This window comes from Grus americana, chromosome 1 (assembly GCF_028858705.1).
Source record: "Grus americana isolate bGruAme1 chromosome 1, bGruAme1.mat, whole genome shotgun sequence".
NCBI classification, from domain to species: Eukaryota; Metazoa; Chordata; class Aves; order Gruiformes; family Gruidae; genus Grus; species Grus americana.
The window spans coordinates 13,525,234-13,546,592 of record NC_072852.1 but is presented as its reverse complement, the minus strand read 5'-3'; the positions used below and the strand labels follow the sequence as shown (position 1 = coordinate 13,546,592).

The following is a 21,359-nucleotide window of genomic DNA, read 5'->3' as shown; positions in this document are numbered from 1 at the left end:
GAATAAGAGTTCAGGCTTCTCCCCCAAAAGAGAGATTTCTCGGCATCTGTGTAGCCTCGTACATCTTAACTTGCCTATGCGGACTTTGTTTGGTCGCCTACATGTATGTTCGTAAATTGTACGCCTCTTTGGAGTAAATAATCAAAGCGGAGCATTCCCTTTTTTATAATGCAGTAGTTAAATAATTCTACTCATATGCACATAAACGATTGTTTCTCAGCGTAACACTGAAGCCTGTTACTCAAAATTAACACAGACTATGTACAACTGAAAAAAAAAAAAAAGATTTTTGGATATATATTTTATTTGACAGTGGTTTAGAATATCATACAGTAAACAAGATTTCTGTAAAAGTTAATTTATCCATAGTGGTGCGTTTCATAAAAATAGTTGCTCACTTACAGCCTTTCTGTGACTATTAATACATGGAATTATATTTATAGAGATAGAGCTGTACAGGGTAAATTCACAGCTAACACTACACAGAAATATTATTTGGAATGGGGTTTAGATGATGTGCTGTCTTCACAGGTTATCGATTACAGCCGCATAAAGCAATTACTGCACAAGGAGTAGCTGTGAACTGTGCAAATTAGAGTTTATGCAAGCATAATCTCAACTGTTTTTCAGATTTCATTGTTTGCTTTATTTATACATAAAAATAAGATACTGGGACGTGCATCTACACTACAGAAGCATTGTCCAAAATCAGATTCAATAAATTAATGGCAAATAATATTGGATTCTAGTTCAGGGGATAAAGATTTTTTTTTCCATGAAATAAGAGTTTTATAAACAGCTACATGGACTTGTGCTTTTTTAGAAATTATAAATGGATTTTTCTTTCAAAAAAAAATTGTTTGAAAGCTGCAAAATCCTTGACTTGAGGCTTTTCAAATAATTGGACAGGAAGAAACATGCCTACAAATTTCTCAGTCCAGTGCAATGTTTGAGACATACAGTAATGTGCTAATTTCTTGGAACAAAGCCAATCTCAATCTAATTTTTCAGCAGAGCATGTGAGGAACTAAGATTGCTAGAGAACAATAATTTTTAAATACGAATTTTTGACAGTACTTAGCTTTGTGATTTTTTTTTTTTTTAATTACCAATGTATTATTGCCCAGGATTTTGTTTTAATTTTGACAGACAAATAAGCATATGCACACTTACACAGACACATACGCATCTTTTTGAAACAAGATAATGACTGATTGACTGAACTCGGAGTTATTTCCTGTGAAGGCAGACTGGAATGTTTACCTGGCACTTAAGGCTTGAAATTCAAAACAGACAAGCAAGAAAGATAAAACAAAATAGACCAAAACAAAACAAAACAAAAAAAATGGAGGTAGGGGCGAAATGATAAAATGGAAACCATTTAAAAAATGGAAATATGTTGAATTTACTGAATGAGGACACTGACAACTGCATTTCAGAAACCAGTCTAATTATTGTTAACGTGTGCCTGAAAGGCACCTGCTCTGCCAAACGGAGGGGACAAAAGGTGCGAGTGTCCTGACTAAATGTAGATGGGTGTGAAACATAGCACTGTTGATAAGTGAAGCTCTCGTTTTCTGCAGGAGGGAAAGGCCTTTCCTTAAGGAAACTGCAGCTTTTTCTCTGTAGCACTCTTCCTTTCATTGCAAGGGCCTTGCAGACGTCTGGGTTTTGAGCCTGACCAATTGGTTTGTGTGCTACCTCGCAGGATTTGGGGAACCTGTAGTAAATCGCTTTTGAGAATAATTTGCAAATACAACTCCACCCTAACTCCTTTCCAATGTACAGAAACATGGTTTGTTCACAAAAATGGCAGTAGAAATGGTATCACAGAAACTAATCCACCGGATTCCCCACTCCTCCCGTAGCGCCCAGTGAACTATGCTACAGGGTATCGCGTGGGCTGTCCCAAAGCGTTAACAGTGGAGATGTGTCATGGGTGTACAGTTCCAAACGATGCTTCAAAGAAACCCTTTAACCCCTGTCTAGATATGTCGAGAACAATTTATTTACAACATTTTAGCTCCATGAAAAGATCCTCTCTCGGTTTCAGCTTGCTCCGTGCAGTTTTATTTAAGGCGATGTTCCAGTTTGTGATTGCTCTAACTTGTTCCAGTTTCTTGATATAAAGTTTGAATGAAATCCAAGTCCTTCATGCAGTGGGAAAAAAATGCTAAAGCTACACTGCACTATCCTTCTCTGATGTACTGTCCTTCATATTGTTTTGGTTTCTTCCATAGCTGCCAAAGTCCCTAAAATGGAACTGGGACTTTAGGGTCGATTTTAAATCTCCATGTTGACTATATGCTTTTGAACTTATTAGATACTGTGCACTTTGTCATGGAATTACACACGTTTTCATTCCTCAATGCTTTGTGTATGTGTGTGATAGTTAAAATAAATTAAAACAAACCAAGGTGAGACAAAAACTAAGAAGAATGTTCTGCGTCAGTTTGAGACAGTTAGAGGGCAACAGTCCCTTGCTTATCTGCTCATGGCAGAAGTACCAGACTTCAGAACGCTAGGTAGCTTATCTGAGCCAGGGATTTTCCACGGCCCTGGGGAGACTGTTGCCTTTCGAACTGTGGTGTTGGTGCTGCGAGTGCTAATGGAGTGGAGATGTCCCTTCCTGGGGAACTCGCTGGGTTTCCCGTCAGGGTCCCTCTGGCTGTGGTCCATATCGCTTCCAGGCGAGCTGCAGCGGTTGCTACTGTACGTCTTGGTAGCACCTGTATCAAGCTTGACATGGTCGGATGCTGCAGCTGACTTCTTCTCACTGGTATTTGTGGATTTGTGATCTTCTTTTTTGCTAAGAGATCCTCCTCTCTTGCTTTCCGGCTTCCTCAGCCTCCCAAACTGTTCATCACTGGTTCCAGCACACACGTGCTCTCTTGTGCCAGCCTCGATCATAACGCTGTGTCCCACCACTTTGCCTTCTGAGGTGGGCCTGCCACCGTCAGTGGTCTTATTTTTGCCTTCTGAATATCCTTTCCAAGAAGCCTCTTCATGCTTTGACCTGTCTACCTTTTTAGGACTTGCTGACCTTTCTCTTTGTTCTCCTAACCTTTTCTTTTTGTGACCGTTCACCGAAAGCTCCTTTGGTTTCCTTACATCGTGTTCCCTCTTGATATCCCATGTTGCCTCTGGGCTTATCTGGTGAGAAGGGTCAGAGGGTGGGGCTATGTGTGATGAAGATAATGGTGAGATTATGTCATCGAGGGAAAGAGCTACTTCCGGCAGACCTGGGGAGGTGGCAGAGGGAGCACTCCAGGAGTTTGGTTCGTCTGTTGTAACAACAAAGAGAAGGGAGTTAAGAGCATATTCAGCAGCACAGAGCGTGTGTTGCATAAGCATATATGTATTCTGAGCAACATCAACGCCCAAACCACATACCAGACTTAAAATCCTCTGTCTTAGGAATACAAGACTTAAACCCCTCAAAACTCCCAGGGTAGTCAAAGGGGGGGAAAACAAAACTAATCTCCCTCCCCCCCCAAAAAAAAAGTCCAGAAGAAGCAAGAACCACCGGGCTGGTAACTGCAAATGCTGAAAACCTCAGTCTTTTTTTCATACAGATTCTGCTTTCCTCTGCCTACATTAAATTATTCTTAAAATAATAAAGGCACGTGTTCATGAAATCAAATTGCCTCTTTTGTAGCCCTATAATGGATTTCTTAGCTGGGCAATATCGGCGCTGTCTCTGAGGACAAATGAGAAGGACTTTCTGCCATCTATTAAACATGTCCCTACAAGCATGTAATAATTGACAAGAATTTGTAGCTCAGATAAGGTCATAATTTAATTCTGTCTCATATTTTTTCTAAACAGATATAATATTGCAGTGTTTATGGCCCCACAATTCTTACAGGGTACTTACAAAGCTCTGCCTTTATATCACAGCGTCAGCCGCTGAGTGTCTTGGCTGTGCATTTTGAATTTCTCCTGGTTACTTAGTCTCAACACAATATGGTTGGATTGTGCAGATCCTGTTTAATTTAGCTAAATAGACGTCTCCTTTGCTGAATCATGATGATTTTCCTAATCCATTGGTACAAACCAGAATATTCTGAGATGCCTTTCTCTTGCATACACGAGCCTAATTTCTTTTGATTAACGTTCCGGCAGACAATGAACCCATCATGACTAATGACAGCACGACTCCTATTCTTACCCGTCTACATGGAGGTTAGAGAAATCACTGAACTTGGCTAATGTCATTCCCTATTTAGCACCATTGCCTGGCTCTGAACGGTATGAGCAATAATCTGTCAGAGATGAAGGACTATCTCAGGGATCCATGGAAACGAGGCGGAACTCATGGCAAGAGCTGCATATTTCACGGGGAGAGAAAATGTAACCTTCTGGCTGAAAAACAAGCATGGACTTCTGCGGGTCAGGACTAGTATCTCTCAGTGATATCAACTGTCCTTTAAAAGATACATTTATTTTTCTCAGTGCTATGGCTGCCTTCAAATTATCAAGAAGATGCACATCATCTCGAAAAATAGAATGGGTTTTACTGCCCAGCCTGGGATCTGCAGCTTGCTTGACTGAGACGGCACTTTTAAGTTAATAGCTTGATTGAGTGATAGCTGTCTTGCAGATAAAAATAGGAGAGACAATAGTGAGGTGGGTGACGTAAAGGGAGGAAGCAGCGCGGTTAGCTGAGGAGCTATTCATTTTCCCAGATGGTGTTTGTCATATGCTTTTGCATAATGAGCATATGTGTGGAGAGGATTAGCATTTGAGAAGGGAGAAAGTACAAGTTCTCTGTAAGACGAATAAACTTTGAGCTGGGAATCTAAATGGGCTGAGGGTCTCAACTGAATTTTTTTAAAAAAAACCCCACACTTTCTTACCCTCCAGTTAAGGCTGAGTAATGTACCATCTGCTCCCTGCTTGGCACTTGAGCAAAAAAAGAAAAAAAAGGAAGGCTCATGCATGTAGAGTGATCAGCTCTTAGGAGCTTGCCTACAAAAAGCATCTGCTTTGATGGGCTGCTGCTTTTCTTCAGCATCGCCCCGCCGGTGCAGGACGGCAGGCTATGCCTGACGGGGGAGGCGCAGACCCCACCCCGGCTCTTTTTAGATCTGAAATCCAGGGGATCACATTTTGGTTAACACTTGAATCAGGGGCCATGCATGGGGTCCAAGTCACCTTGCCTGGTTCTCTAAAATGATGCCTGGATTCCTCCGAGCAGCATGAAGCTGCCCGTGTGCACCAGTGAGGTACCTGAGCACTAAACAAGCCACCTTGGGCCTTAGAAAATCAAGTTTGTGCTTTTTATGGCATTGTCACGCCTCCCAAGGGTAGAGGTGGTGCCAGGCATTGGCCTGACCAACATATTTGACTTAACTAGAGTCTCCTTTCCCAGTTGTCCATGAGATGATGTTTTTCACTGAGTGGCAGTGAAGAGCAGCGGGCCATTACCAGATCTCGTGCAAGGCTCTGAGAGCATCTGAAGTTACAGAAACAGCTTGTTACTTTGGGAAGTCTCAGCTGCACACCAGTAAAAACATCAAATGGCCTGAAGCAGCAAGATGCTTTCAGGTAGCAAGGTTACCTCTGTACAAAATGTGTGACTCTGCTCAAATCAGCTGTTTCTCACCCAGGAGGACAAGCCAGGTGGCCACCATTCAGAACGAGAGTGGCAAACACCTCTCATGGCTCCTCTGAGGCACAAAGGGCAATATTGTACCAGTTATTTGTGAGACACTCAGACAAGGAGACCTGGGGGTGAGTGGCCTGCTGTTTTATTCCCTGACTGTCCCCCTAGACAATTTACATTTTTTTTTCTATTTTCTTTTTGGAGTGGAGGGAAAAAACACCAAATGTTGCAGTGAGAAATTGTAGTGGGTTATAACCGACTTCAGTAAAAGTGAATTAACATATTTATTACATATAATCATAGAATCATAGAATCACAGAATGGTTTGGGTGGGAAGGGACCTCAAAGATCATCTAGTTCCAACCCCCTGCCATGGGCAGGGACACCCTCCACTAGACCAGATTGCCCAAAGCCCCATCCAACCTGGCCTTGAACACTTCCAGGGATGGGGCCTCCACAGCTTCTCTGGGCAACCTGTTCCAGTGCCTCACCACCCTCACAGTAAAGAATTTCTTCCTAAAATCTAATCTAAATCTACCCTCTTTTAGTTTAAATTCATCACACCTTGTCCTGTCATTCCATGCCCTTGTAAACCATCTTTCCCCAAAATAATATAATGACTTATAATAATATGTAAATATAGATATCTATGAGCTAGATCATGCAATATTATAGGCATTACTGGATTTCTGCCTCTCCCCCAGAAAACCCTAAGAAAAATAAAACTTGACCAACTAAGCAAGAAGACTCATAGCCACATCTTCAAAGGAAGTTTGCTGTGGGAGAACCCCAGATGGGCCACTGGCTGCAGTTTGTTTAAAATTCTGTGCCTTCTTGCTGGGGAGGCACCTGTATGGGCTGTATTTCCAGTGGCTGGGGGAAACAGCTGCCATGAACTGAAACTACCAGTCATATTGCGTGGCAATATAGTACTTGCAAGTAGGAACTCGACAAAATGACTTTCCATAAGGTTTAAGTACCATCAATCTGAGACAGCCCAAACCCAGACTAACCTGTTTTTTTCTTTCAAATGAAATGAAATTATGTAGAAAGTCATCCTTGGCCGTGGTAGACGTTAATGTCAACAAGTCATTGTTGCAATACGTCACTGGCTAGTGAGGAGAATACTGATGTGAAGGTATTGTCACCGACTTTCCTCTAATGTTTGAACATTATGGGAAAATATCAAAATTACTAGGGTAGAGCAGAGTGCAGTAATGTAAGTAATTTGTTGCTCAAAAGAAAAACCTTTTAAAGAGCTGTGTTCAAGCCATAAGGGTTCATTTGGACTTGTTCAACCAGCACTAAAATGATTGCTTTCCCATAACAAATATAAACAGGAGAAAAAATGTAAAGTTTTATTCTGTAGAGCATCTAAACTAATGATTTCTCTTTATGCTTATTCTGAGGTTATAGCTGCATTTTGGAGACAGTTATTAATATTTCTGAATAAATATTTTTTTCTGCAATTTTTAAGCTTTATATAAAACCTGTGTGTTAAGTGTGAATATAACCTACTTTTACTGTCTGCTGTTCCAAAGTATCTCAAAACATTTTGCAAACATTAAACCAGAGACAGAACAACGATTTTACTTTTTTCCTCCTTCACCTCTGGGAGCAACTGAAGACAGTATTTGCTTAATAGAGCATGAACTACTAATGCCCAAACAACTTACAAGCAGCAGTGAAGGATATCACATTCAGTTGAAACTACAGGAGAGATTTAGGGATGATGTAGTTTTAAATTTGTTTTTGACTTTGTCACTATGGATGTCATCCTTACTGGGGGAGGAATTGTTTTTCAAAGGTATACATCTTACTGAAGGCTAATAGATGCCTTTCTCCCTTCTTTGAAGGGAGAAAATCTCCCTTGACCTACTAATTTAGACAAGATAAATGAGCTGGGCGCAGCACTATAATTTGTCACTGTGATGGCATTTGGTTTGGTATAATTTAGTAGGTGTTTTCTGGGTGGCTTTTAGTTTCCACAAGCTACTGGTATGCAGGTTGGTGGCACTTCTCCATGGGATGTGTAAGAATGACTCACCTACGACCTGTTTCGCATAACTCCCAGGCAAGGAGTAAATTGCTAACTGAGTAAGAGACACCACAGACACAAGATCTTGAGTGTGTAGGAGGACAAGTAGGAGATGAACACAGCCGTTTTGGAGGAAGAGTGACAAGGGGAAAACATCAGGAGCAGAAGTTTTCTGTCTAAAGGCTTTTTTGTTTGAGGTAGAACTGCCACATACATGACTTGTTTGCTTTGTTATGTTGGCTTACACACATTTAATGGAGTGGAAATGAAAGTACTACTCTCATGTATCTACCTGCTCCTTTCTCAGCTAAAGCCTAGTCCTCTACCCAGTGCTTGCTGATGGCTTATGTCTGAGCCACTGGCCTTGCTGCTCACAGAGGAGAGAGGTGTGCCTGTCTCACCTTCTGACCATTGCCTAGGTACTAAGGCAGAGGAAAGAGCTCAGCCTACTCATAAGTTTATTTAATTTCCTGCAATACTTAGGTTTTTTTACAGGTTGCCCTTCTAAGATTCTGTCAGATCTAGTCTTGCTGTGCTTATCTGCTCTGCCAAGATCTCAGGTCAAGAGAGATTAGAGCTTGGATTTGTTACTAGTTACTACTACCAGTTACTACTAATATTTTAAATAATTGCTTGGTAGTTTATCAACAATGTGTGATTTTTCATCATAAAGTTAACCATAAGTACTAATATTAATTTATTTCAGAGTAATGTTAAGAGTAAAAAAGACATCCCATTTTATTACTTAAGTACAATAAAACCTTCATGCCTTTTTAATTTCCAAATTATGTCAATAATGAACAATATATTAAAGCTTTGAATGCTTTCAGTAGTCTGAATGAAACATTTCCTGAAATGTTTAAGCAGCTGTTTTCGTATCTTCCCAGAATTATTTTCCTAGGGAATCAAAGACTTTTTGATTAAATAAAAAATATGGTGCTTCCCCCCCCCTCCACTTTTTGTCTGAAATTATGTATTGCCAGAAGGTGCCAAACAGTTCTTACAGATGCTGCTAATAATGAAAATGGGACAAATTGTCCCCTGGTGAGTATCCACTAACGTTGGCAGTGTTACACCAGGAATGCATTTGGCTCTTTCTCATTACAGCTTGACATGTCTGTGATGTTCCTGATTGCATTGGTCTCCTGCAGCTTGTCTTTAATGCTCTCTAAGGAGGGATATTTCAGAATATCTAAAGAATCTTTAATCTTTCATCCTGGAGCTTCCACAACCCAGACATACAGCACCCTTTATCTCCTGAAACAAATGATTCTCTGAGGTTTTGATGGTTAGAAAAGCTCTTGGTACCTTCTGCCCAGCTGTCAGCCTCGAGAAAACATGACACGCTATGCCACCCTTTCCCCCAGTCTCTCCTGGAAAGTGAATGGCAATGGGCTCTGCCCCCACCTTACAGGCTCCCCATACTTCTGGCTATAAACTTGCACTTCTTGTTAATTATTCAATAGTTCTATGCAAATGTTTTCTCACAAATTACACTTTGCTTGGCTTAAAATTACACTTTACTTGGCTTAAAATTACATTTTGCTTGGCTCCCCTTCCACTGCTCTTCAATGTTCAAAACCCTCCCAATGAATTGCTCTGGAAATAAGCATCAATGGATTTAGGCACCTTCTGCTGTCATATGGTCCTTTGTTTGCTCAGTCACCATGGGCACATCCAGGTGGGATAACCTTTTCATTATTATCATTGCCCTTACACTTTTTTTTTTTTTAAAGCTACGATGGCAGTGTGTTATGGATGCAAAATGTTGATTCTATGCACAAAAATGACATACATGCCATATACATTTACAAAAATAAATCTAGGTTATACTCAGTTTTTTGTCATATAAACTACTGTCCCTTTCCTACACATGCAGTTAAAAGTGACCTGTTTGGTATTGTGAAGTCTTGGTTCTGGTGCAATGAAAACCTAATCTAATTCCTTGCTGTCTTAATGTAACCACATTCATTATACTGCTTGCCTCTTTATGCTCAGCAATGTCATGGTAACTCTGAACGTTTATAGTAGCTTGTAAGTCTAACTTTGCTTAAGAATGGAATTTTGATGCTTTTTAATAATTTGTTTATTTGACTTTGTACATTTGTTTTTGCAAAGGTTGAGGATGGTTGGTCAGGGTAACTGGAGTGAGTTATGAAAGATTACAGGAAAACAATCATGCATCTGAGTCCCTGCTTCTTTTACTTCTGAATTTTGTGCTCGGTGTTTTCAGAAGAGTAGAATGACTCATTGTGAAAGACTGATGTTTGGAGTATGAAACAATGCCAGGCCCAGTATCTCTGTGACCAGAGTCATTGTGCATTTTTATTTTTGTCACTGGTCTCATATTGGAAGAGGGGGGCATTACTATTACTGGGAGCTATCGGTGACATGGCTTCTGCCGCTGTCCACTAGAACTGAAGAGATGTGAATGTAAATTTAGGGTAAGCAAGGAATACTTTTATCTCCTCTGTAAACTTAAAGCATTTAATTTTACATGCAGAAAATCCAGTCATTGACCTATTCCAATGCTGGGAAGCATAGCTCTACCTCCTGCTTTATTCAGCTCCCAGTGCCATTTATACTCCGATGCCCTACTTCTTTTCATGTTACTAATCAGTAGTGATGAGCAACAATTTAGTTCCTTTGGGTTCATTATATCCATCTTGCATTGTATACTTTACCTACTATTAAATGGAAGATGCCCCAAATATTTTTACAGCAGAGATGGTGTTCATAGAGTCTTTGCAAGGGCCATCTGATGGGACTTTGAATGATCTCAACTCAGGTAAAAGTGACTTTCATCACAATTTCTGTACTCTGCATGGAAGTTTGTTAGAAAAAGTGCTTTCATGTTCAGAGATCTAAGTTGAGAATTATTGAAACACACCTCAGAAAGAGCAGATTGTTAGTTACGCTTGGAAGACCAAATCTGCAGAAGCTCAGGAGATTATATTGCTTGTTTTTGGAGCTAAGGGAACTAAGGGAATGGAGAGAAAGGGAAAATTTAAACTTAGTGCAAAGAGGGCAAAACTGCATATTGTGAGAAAAAAAGAATTAAAACAACCCTTCAGAAAAATGCTGAATGTTTCCTTGAAACAAGAAAGTCACACACATTGATTTGTGTTGGCTTTTATCTGCAGAAAACGCTAGGGATGAAAGCACTTTTCAATTTTTTATGTAACGTATTCTTTAAAGATGGTTAACAAAGAAACATGGGAAATGATTGATCTGACTTGGAGAGTTCCTGTTCTTATTCTGCACTGTTTCTGATCCCACGCTGTACCCAGAGCATCCTCAGTAAATCCCTTTCCCTGAGTTAGTTGTTTAATTATGGCACTGCTTCATCAGTATTTTACTGTCCTAATCACTTGAGATAATAATTTAATTGCCTTACAGAGTCAGAGAGAGAGAGGTGTCTCAGAAGACCTCTGGAAATAAATGTCTGCTCTTCTGTTGAACGTGTGTGCAACCAGCGTTGGGGAGCTCCTTCTGGGAAGCAATTCACTGTGATTTTGTAATAATGCCTAAGCACTGCATCATTTGACTCTTTCCAACATCAGTCACATCTTACAACAGGACAAGATAATTTTAACACTGCTCTTACAATAGCAAGAATAAAAAAAGGTAATTTTTCTATGCAGAAAAAAACTACCTAAAGTGCAGAATGGGTGAGGAAAAAATAATCAAGAGCCACACTTACAAACAGGTTATATTTCAGACCTGAAACAGGTAAATTAATTGAGTAAATCAATTTTCTAATTTACTGTAATACTCTTCTGGCTGTGAATCTTAAGGACAGATGATTATGAGTACAGTTTATCACTCATTTCAAGACCTATTTTAGCCTCTTTAATAGATATGGATCTAGTAAACAGTCCTATCCATTAAATATTTAAACCAATTATCATGATCACTAATATGAGTGAACTTGGTAAATTTGATTTTTCCTTGAATCAAGTTAATGTATCTGCATAAATGTTACAGGATTACTCACTAATACTGCGAACAGCTGAAATGAAAAGTTGCAGCCTGTACAGTGCTTTTATCCTCCACTGCAAGCTCCTCACCACTGCGTCAGTGTCAAGTCTACAGACAGTCTAAGTGCTAGTCTTGAGTGATGTTGCTCTAACCACCCATTATCATTCACTGGGTCCTTCAGGCGGTTTGATACCCTTTTTGAAGTGCTGAGCATCTCACATATCTATCTGATCAGAGCTACTCGGGTAAAAGAACCTCATCCCCTCAGTAAAGAAGGTTTTATTTTTTTCTGTGTGGTCAGGCAGTAGGGTAGAAGCTGCAGAAACCTCAGCAGTTCTCTTCCAGAGCCATGCTGGAGTGGGAAAATCTACATTGCAAGTCACCGTATAATTAAAAAAGATAATGACTTTAAAATTAGTTTTTATTAATAGAATTAAGCCACATTAAGTCATAAAAAGTGTTCATAAATATGTTAATAGAATGTGTGGTATTAATGAAAAACATTCTGCAGAGACTGAATAATTTAAGAGTTGGATATTACACACTTAATTAAACTTAAATATTAAAATTATTAATTATCACAGCTAAAATGGGCATTAATGGTCAGCATCACATCCTGTCTGGTCAATAAATAGCTGTCATTATTAAAGGTTTGTAGATAATATATAAAATTTATTTAATAAGTGAGGAACTCAGAGCATTTTGACTGTATATGAAGCACCCCTAGAAAAGTTGTTTCTGGTAGGCGCTGAGTGTTGGCGGTTCTCAGTTAAGCTCTCAGCAGGATCTTAAGCAAAACATATAACTTGGTTCGAACACATCCTTATTTACAATGCTCATGAATAAGTATTCCCATCCTGCTTAGGGTAGAAGCTGCAGAATTAATTTAGTCTCTCTCTAGCAAACTCTTTTCAGACCGGCAGCCGCTGGGCACTGAAGGTGCAGCGCTGACCCTGGGACCACGCTTGCTGTTGGGGCTGTTGTGGTATCTGATATCTTTTGGATGCTGAGACAATTTTCTCTGAAAACGGTATAATGAGATGGAAGTGCACGAATAAATGAATGTCACATTGTAATATTCAACTCCTAATGAGTAAACACAAACTACATGTTGTTAGAAAACCCAGATGTTTAAAATTCTGGGTTGCATGTGTGTTGCTGTAGCTCAACAAAATATAACATGCTCTATGGTTGTGTTCGTTAAGCATCGGTTGGAGAGTGATAGTTACCTCATATTGTCAAAGTAAAAAAAAAAAAAAGAGCAGTTCATTTTCTGAGGGTTTTTTCCCAAGCTCGGAGTAACAAGCTGTAAGCAATCTGACAGAGGCCGTGAGCTCTGCTGACCTCTCCCTGCGGCTGACCACAAAGCATCAGCCGGGAATTGCACCACGGGATGGCACAGCGAGAAGGGCAAAGGCAGGACCAGCTGCAAGTCCCTGTATGGGCAAAGCTTGCCTTCTCCTCTCTAATGGCTGGGATAACATTTTTTTATGTTACTCTCTGTGTGACCATTTAGACTCATCAAATTTGAGATGCCAATAACTAGAGCTGTAAGAGGCTCTGTTAGTTTAATTTAGTCCTTGGTATCGTAGCACCAGGCCACCGGCAAAGCTTTTCTGATACAGCTTGATTGCCTCTTGTACTTATATATAACTTTTCTTACTTTCATGGCTGTGCTTTTGTCCCTAAAAGAGCTGATGGCTGTTTATGGATTCTTTTAAGCAAGTTAAAAAGCCAAACTTTTTATACCTGCATAACCACAGATCAATTAAAAACCATGTAAATCAGTTCAAAGCCATTGTATCTGAAGTTCAGCTGATATTCTAAGAGAGGGAGTCTTTGTTGGGAGGTACAAAGATAAAATGTGCTTGTTCCTGTCAAGCCAGAGGAGGACACACAATAGTTTCTGGGTCCTTCTAAAGAGTATGAAGTTTGACCCCTCCAAATCACTGTTTAGTTAAAAATGTAGATGAGTGGCTCCACTCTCCTTTGGGGAAATGCATGCTATTGCAGAAAACTGACTGCGCTGAAGAGATGTAGAACCAGTTTTAGATGCCCTGAAGTCTGGCCACTAAAGCCTTCGTGACGAGAATTATTGGTCCAGGCCCCAGGAGCAAAGGTTTGTGCTTTCATACTGTCCCCTTCAATATGGAGCTCTATATAGTAAGGTAACCATCACAGACACGTACGGAAGCTAACTCTGACTAAGAACAACTTGGAGTGATGCAATCTAGCTATTAAGTGGGGTCCCGTTGTGAATTTGCAGATGGGAGGGACTGCGAAATGAGCAGCAGGAGAGGGATTTTACGGCACGTTATGCTGCAATAGCAGAAGCCTGGACTTTATCCTAGGGCGAACTGCAAAGATACAGTAAGTATTACTGAATTCCTGTTTTTCCTGTTTCTCTGGATTACATGAAGAAAGGAAAAATGGGTGCTGTGGTGATAGGGGGATGGCTGTGTTCTTTCAGGTCCTGTATTTTGGGTGCTTATCTTCTAATATCGTCAACTGGATGGAAATACAGGAAGTCACCAAAAAAAAGTTAGAAAAACATTTGTGGGTGGGACTTTTCCCTTCTTTGGTAAGTCTGCTTGCCAGTTTCTGTGAACAAAACCAAGGATAATGTTTGTTCATCTGTTTTATTCACTGTAGTTTAGCTGTAATTATCTACACTTTACACCATATTAGTAAATCTACTCCAGAATATTATATTATAATAATTAAGCCTTAGTAATAAGAGAACTTGCTCAACCGCCTTATTATTAAATAGGGGGGACACTGCCAATTTTGGTGTGGATTATAATGCGTATGGATTAGTGAGGTTCTGCTTTAATAATAATACTGAGTAGTCGACTAGGAATTTTAATCTTTAAAGTGCTTTTCAAGCATTAAATAATTAATCCCCATAACACTGCCATGAGATAGGTAAGTAAATATTACTATCCCCGTTATACAGATGGGGGAAGCGTGGGTTCGAGAATTCAGCTGGACTGGCCAAAGCCACTGGGATCGTAATTGCCAAAGCAAAGTTTAGGACTATGGAAAGGACTCAGTATTTTTGCATTTAGAAAGTAAGGAATAAGTATCACTTCCCTGGAAGCTCAAAAACATTGCCACAAAACTGAAAATGTCTTCCCATGTATCCCCCTTTCTTTCAAAACTGTGTTTTCTATTTCTATGTCAAGGGATACCTATGTAAAAGGTCTACAGATCTTTTAAAATAGAAATTTGCTGTAAGACAGAAATAACTATAACACCCACTTCTATATACACATACACTGTTATTTAACGGAAGGGTGTTCTACTTTCCTGCCAGATACTACATATTTATTAAATACTAAAGACATGTTTGTAAAGCAAATTTTAATATTCAATTTTGTCCTTGAATAGTTTTTACCCATAGCAATAAAACAACTAGAACCTTTGGGAGCCCATATTCAAATTGCCTGATGTTTTTAGACCAATTTTGTTAACCAGTATATTGATTCATTTAGTTAGTCCTTTTTTTTTTTTTTTCTTTTTTTACACACCACAGGTTCCTGAAATTAAGTTGGTATTGCTAGAAATAAGAAGGTGGTATTGGAAATGCAGCAGGAATATGAATGAATGTTTGCAGTTCCACCAAGGTGGTCACAGAAGGAAAGGGCACTTTTCCAAGATGACTATTGATTTTTGCACTCACATCAGATGAATGATATATGGGGTAGTTCAAGTTTCGAATAACACCCAACCTCAGCTCTAGAGATTTATAAAATGAGCATTAAAAAAAAGGATGAATTGGATTATCTGATCAGTACTCTGAACAGGTAGGAGTATCTGGCTTGAAGGTACAGGCCAAGATGCTTTAGTCATTTATTAGACAAACATAAAAGCTTCCGACATACTGAGAGACTTAAAGATCTAGAAAAATGGAGTTTGCAGCTGACTGGAGATTTCTGAAGGATTTAACTGTATTAAAACAATGAAAACACAGTATAAGCTCCCAATTTTTCATTTACCTTTGCAAACACAAATGCAGTGGTCACTAGTAAGGGCTACCAAACCCATGGTGCAAGAAAGCACAGGCACTTGATCTGGATGTACTTGCTAGACCACCTTCGAGCACCTGCATCTCTCCTGTACTATAACTTCAGGTAAGCCTGCTGATCATCTTCCATAAGTGATTATTTATACAAAATAGAACAATTCCAGTGGGAGACATGTGGACTCATAACAGACTGCTCTATGATGTTATGGTAGTGGCCTCTCCTGAGGCATACTAGAATGGTCAATATATCTGTTCTACATCAGGAGATTTGACTTACATCCTTGGTCAGTGCTCTAATAAATGGCATCACAGCCACAATTTTGGTCGGGAAAAGCCCCGTTGCAAAACTGGCTCTTTAGGAAAATCCTTGCCCTCAAAACTGTTTTATTAAAACCACCTGAAATGGAAACATTTTATAACACACATATTTTCATTTGACTTGTTATTACTTTTTTGTCAATAAAGTATTTCGGTTTTGGTGCTGACCCGAACTAAATTGCTTTTGATTTTCTGGATGTATTTTACTGGGAAAAAACTTTCTGTCCTAACACTTCCTGCCAAATAAATAATCAGAACCATTCACAACTGAGTGGCTGTGCAAAACTAACTTTAGCCGTATTTACAGAGGATTTATGTTTCTACTTATTTCAGGAAAAAAGACTCTTTTCCTGTGTCTGTTATGCTACAGCAGGAAAAATAAAGATAATGCATAGAAAGTTGTGGTTATAAATATCTAACACGTGTGATGGAACTGCAGTTCACTGAACTTCCTATGCCTGACAGCTGGGACTTGCACAATGTCCCTGACGTCAGCCTGGATTTTTAACCTCGTGATCTCTCTGAATTGCTTTTAGTGAAGAACAAAGCAGAAGTAAGGTGAGAGTGACTGCAAGGAATGGTGCAATTCAGATTTCTACAGGATGCAGGAGCTTCTTTGCTGTTAGGAGCTCTCGATGGTGACATACAAACTTGAACGACATGGGTGCAATATTCAAATGGCCTCTAGACGTGTCCAGCCCTGCCCTAGCAAAGCATAGGGACATGTCTGTGCTCAGAAAATTCTTATTTATAGACACAAATTGGAAATAAGCTGTAACTTGAAACATATGCAAGCAATCGATTAGATTACCCGGATTTGCACGCCCAAGACTGATACCTTAAGCACAGCTTAGTGCCTGGGTGCTGGGGGCAGGAATTCTGTGGGCGTCACACTGGAGGAGCTGCTCAAAGGCCAGGAGGATGCCTTTGGGTATAACGCCCTTTCTATTTCCAATCTGTCTACTTCAACAGCGTGAGAGTGGCCTTATAATTTCAGCAAATATACTACATTGTGCAAAGTCAGCAGCAGACAGACTGAATGCATGTGAACACTTCTGTGTTTTCTGTGATGATGGCAATCAATAAAAAATTAGGAAAAATAAGTTTTTCTTTTCCTTTGCTTTCCAAATACCATTTATGGGCCATGACTCTCTATTACAAATTTGATCTATCTGAACAATCTGTGCAGTTGGATCTGATTTATGAAGAAAATAGCTTGAAATCAAGTGCAAAGTGCTCTGTGTAAATTCAGCATAGCCACTGGGTTTAAAAAATGAGTATTTCCTTACAGCATGTTCCAAAAAGTCTTCAATTTTACATTACTTATTTCTTTGAGAGGCTGCATATAAATATTATTTGAGATCAGCATCTAACTTCCACCTTCATATTGCTAATATTTTCACAAGTCAAGTACCATAAGGAAGGAGAAAGTTATGGCTTTGGTTCCCAAAAGTTTAAGATTTTCTACCTGAAAAGCCGTATTCAGAGGATAATTTTTTGTCATGAGAAAAAGCAGATATATAGCAGACCTATGGCTGAGTTTCTTGCACTAGCAGCAGTGTGACATGAAAAACCAGTTATCTAGGACATTGAAAGACATTTGTAAAATGCATAGCTGTTTTGATATCTAAGATAATCAGTTATGAAAGAAAAGTCAAATACTGTAGAAACTATTAAGCGAGCTAGCGTGTAAGAAAAAGTTGGAAAGGATTATTAACAGTTGTGAGATACAAAAGCGTATTAGAGAAAGATAATATACATGCAGAGTTTACAAACCGTGTCTTTAGGGTGGCCCAATAAGTAGAAATATGGGGACCCATGCTTGTCACTTTTCATGCACATGGAGAGACTGGAAGGTACCATTCCTAAAGGAAGGGGAGGAACAGCCTAGGACCAATCATTAGAATTAACGGAACCAGTGACATACACATATTTTACTATTGTTAGAGCAGAGAATTCTTAGTAAGTTTAGAACAACTGAGTAAAAAGCTTATATGTAACAGGAAAGAAGTAATTCTGTAAAGCTAAGACAAATAAGCATGCTGTAAGTCTAAATATTAGTGGATGACTGAAACTACTGCGCATATATATTCAAGACATTGATTCACCTGGACTATGGATGTGGAGTACATCTCGAGGTGCTTTCTGAAGAAGTCATAGCAAATCAAAAGAAAAGGGTTTAATGCAATTCAGAACTGTGCCAATTTATTTGTATGAAAAATCCTTGTATTGGTATCAACTCTGACATTTTTTGGTTTTTGTTGGTGGGGTAGTGCTGAAACATGAGCCAAGAGTTTCTTCAAGATCCTTCAAAAATGACTTACTGCTAAATAACTTGTAGCTTTTATCTGTTAACCAGCAATGATTTTGTGTGTGCTGAAACTACTTTTTTGCATACAGCACTCTTCCTCCCTTAAATAGCCAAAACTGAATCTAAACTCCAGTTCCGTAAAACCGCCTGAATGTCATGAACCCATGGGGTGAGTTTTGTACACAATTTACATTGTGTGAAGCAACAGAGATTCCAAAAATGCACACTGCAACCCCAGGACATCTCTTTTAACAAAGTTCAACAAGGGCAGGGAACAGAGGAAAGAATCACCGTTGTGTGGATCCATAAAGCACCAACCACCCCCGAGACACAGATTCCTTGTTCACCAAACCTCACTGATTCTGGTTCTCGTGGCTCTGTGTGTGTTAGCATCATACCACGACCCAGCAAACTCAGAGCCAGATCCAGATTTCCAAGAGAGGGCAATGGAAAAGTTTTCCAAAATCTCAATGTGAATGGGCTGGAGTCTCTAAAACTTACAACTTTCTGCAGGAGCTCTTATGGAAATTAAAACTAAGTGAAAAACTACTAAACTTGATAGAAAGTATGATTTTGAAGTCCTGCTGCGAAAGTGGGGAGGGAAATGAATTAGCTTTCTTCCAGATGTTCCTTATGGGTGACATTCAGTGTTTCTGCTCCCTCTGCAGTGCCAGACAGAAAGCAGCTGGGGAAGGAGGTTGTGCCTTGCCAGGGGAATGGATTCCACCTACAAGTGTTAACCTCAGCCTCCTCCACCCTTACACTCTGTTTGCAATTATTTGCTCGTAAGACTCATTGCTTTCAGATACTTCTAGGAACTTACATATTTTAATATAGTTTTGAGTCATGAAAGCTCCCGTCAGGAAACGCTAGGAGCAGTAAGCCAGAAGAAGCAAGCTGCCAGGACTGCTGGGACTGAGAATGAAGCATCCCAGGCTTTCCTCGGGACCTTCTTCCATAGACATTTAGAGAAAACAGTGGTGGTTCTCAGAGAAAACTGTAGCTTCCTGGGGCTGATCCGTCAGTAGAATTAACTTGCCTCTTGCAAAGCTCATTGCTGGATGTAGAGGCTGTGATTTGTTAGTTTTACTTAATCTTTAATGTTGCTATTTTGGGATTTTGTGAACAGTTTTCCCCCGTTTTGCCTTTGGGGATGCTGCTTCATGCCAATGTTTGGCTGTGCAATGTACGTGTCCTTCTGATGGTGTTTATACAGCTATGGCTAAGGCCTGAAAAATAGGAGCATCTGTAATTAGGCTCCCACAGTGTCAGCAGACAGATTTTTAGAAGTGCTTCACACCCAGTAGCTCCTGCTGAAGTCAATAACCTCTTAGGTAGATACATACACAGGGAATTAGGCAGCCATTGCAAGAAAAATCTTGGTCTGTCATTTTATTTAAATTGTATTTAATGCCAGGATGAGAAGTGCTCAGTGCTACAGTGATGACCATGAATTTTGTGTCCTGTGACATGTATGAAACCTCACACCTCCTCCAGCCAGACTCCCCAGGCATTAAGTACTTTTTGGGATGAGGTTTCCCAGCAGTACTTCTAGTCTCTTGCACAGTAATATGATTTATCTTCTTTGGAGAACATGGCTGGCAGAATATTTCCTATGAAACATGATGCTGACGTTCTTTGGGTTTGGATGAGCTGTGATAATTCACCTTCAGTGGAAGCACAGTTCCTCTGGCTATCCTTATCCTCAGCAAACATGTTCTGAGATGCTGGGTGATAAAACATCTGTTTTCTAAGCTTCCGTTGTTGCACCCTGCTGCGAAATCAGCTATCGTTTTGGAGCATTAATCATATCCGTGCTCCTTCCCATATCTTCTGATGCTACATGGGGATCTCTCCCTCTGAAGTGCTCTGGGATCTTTGGCATTTGTTTTCAAGCAAAATCAGCAGCTGGAGTTGAGGTAAATGATGCATTTGCAACACACTTTATTTCTTCCCCTAGGTTTGAATAGTGCTTTAGCTCAGCCAGAATTTTCTGACATGTACTTGTAGGGACAGATTTCCAGGCAGCATAAACTGACATAACTCATTCAGGAGATTTACGTCCTCCCAGGAGCTTGTTCTTAGTTTCTTCGCTGAGTGCTTTCTTCTTTTCAATACATATTCTTTTCTTTCACAGATCACTTTCCTACCATTGATGATTTTTCCTGCTTTTTTTTTTTCACTGCTTTTACTGATGCCAATCACATCATCATTCAAACACTGATATTTCTTGCACTTAAATATATACCGTCATATTTTGTACTAACAGAAATGTGGCCCTGGAATTTAAAAAGCGTTGATTATATTGCACAAGGAAAAGAAAAAAGTTGAAGACTGAGAGACAATAAGCTTCCTTCTTTTAATGCTGAGTCTGAATGGCACTGCTGTTGGAAAGGTCTTTAAACACAGAGTTACTACAGCTGACTTGGGAAGTCCTTGACCATTTTGCTTGTCAGAGACCAAGAGAGAATATCCAGGAAAGGACCCTGGTACGCTTGCTCTGCTTTTATATTCCTCCCTAGGCTTCTGCTGCACACCACCATTGCAACCCACATACCAGCTCAGTCCTCCAGCCTTACATTTTTATATTCAACTAAGTCTTATTTCTCATTGATGGTCTCCAGAGCTGGACTCTGATGAGAATAAGAAATATTTCTGACATGTACTAGCTGGGAAAAAAAAAAAAAAAAAAAGGCTGATTATTTCAGTAAAAAAAGCTCCAATTAGTCTTGTTACATCTCAACCATGCAATTCTGCTGGGAAGAAGAGGGAATTACTAAATGTTGACTAGCTTGTCTACTACCCTCAGGACCATTTTGTTCTTGAGCTTATTGTCACAATCTTCTCTGCATTCGGTTTTCCATTACTTGGAAAGGACAGTCTTTTCTGGGGGTCTCTGTCATTAATACTCCGACAGATGTTCCTTGCAAAACTATGACTTACCCTTGAGATTCTCGCCTTCTTGAGACGTGCCCTCTGGTTTTAATAATTTCTGTTTGTTAAGTTCTGTTTTAAACTTCCTAAGCAGGCTGCTGTTGATTTTTATGTGCACCTTCTGTTTGTTCTTAGAGTATTT

The 21,359-nt window shown here is 39.7% G+C and overlaps 1 protein-coding gene across 6 annotated transcripts in view; it reads right to left on the bottom strand.

The window, feature by feature from the left end:
* Positions 1 to 286: 286 nt before the first annotated feature.
* MAGI2 (membrane associated guanylate kinase, WW and PDZ domain containing 2) overlaps positions 287 to 21,359 on the bottom strand; it is a 776,571-nt gene continuing 755,498 nt past the window's right edge. For 4 of the 6 annotated variants that reach the window (XM_054828739.1, XM_054828749.1, XM_054828778.1 and 1 more), the window contains one exon: positions 293 to 3,284. In XM_054828739.1, the coding sequence (XP_054684714.1) occupies positions 2,485 to 3,284 (800 nt within the window). In that variant the 3' untranslated portion in view covers positions 293 to 2,484. Of the gene's footprint in view, positions 3,285 to 17,748; positions 17,838 to 21,359 lie in introns of all 6 variants that reach the window. The other 2 variants (XM_054828788.1, XM_054828768.1) reach the window with 2 other exon arrangements.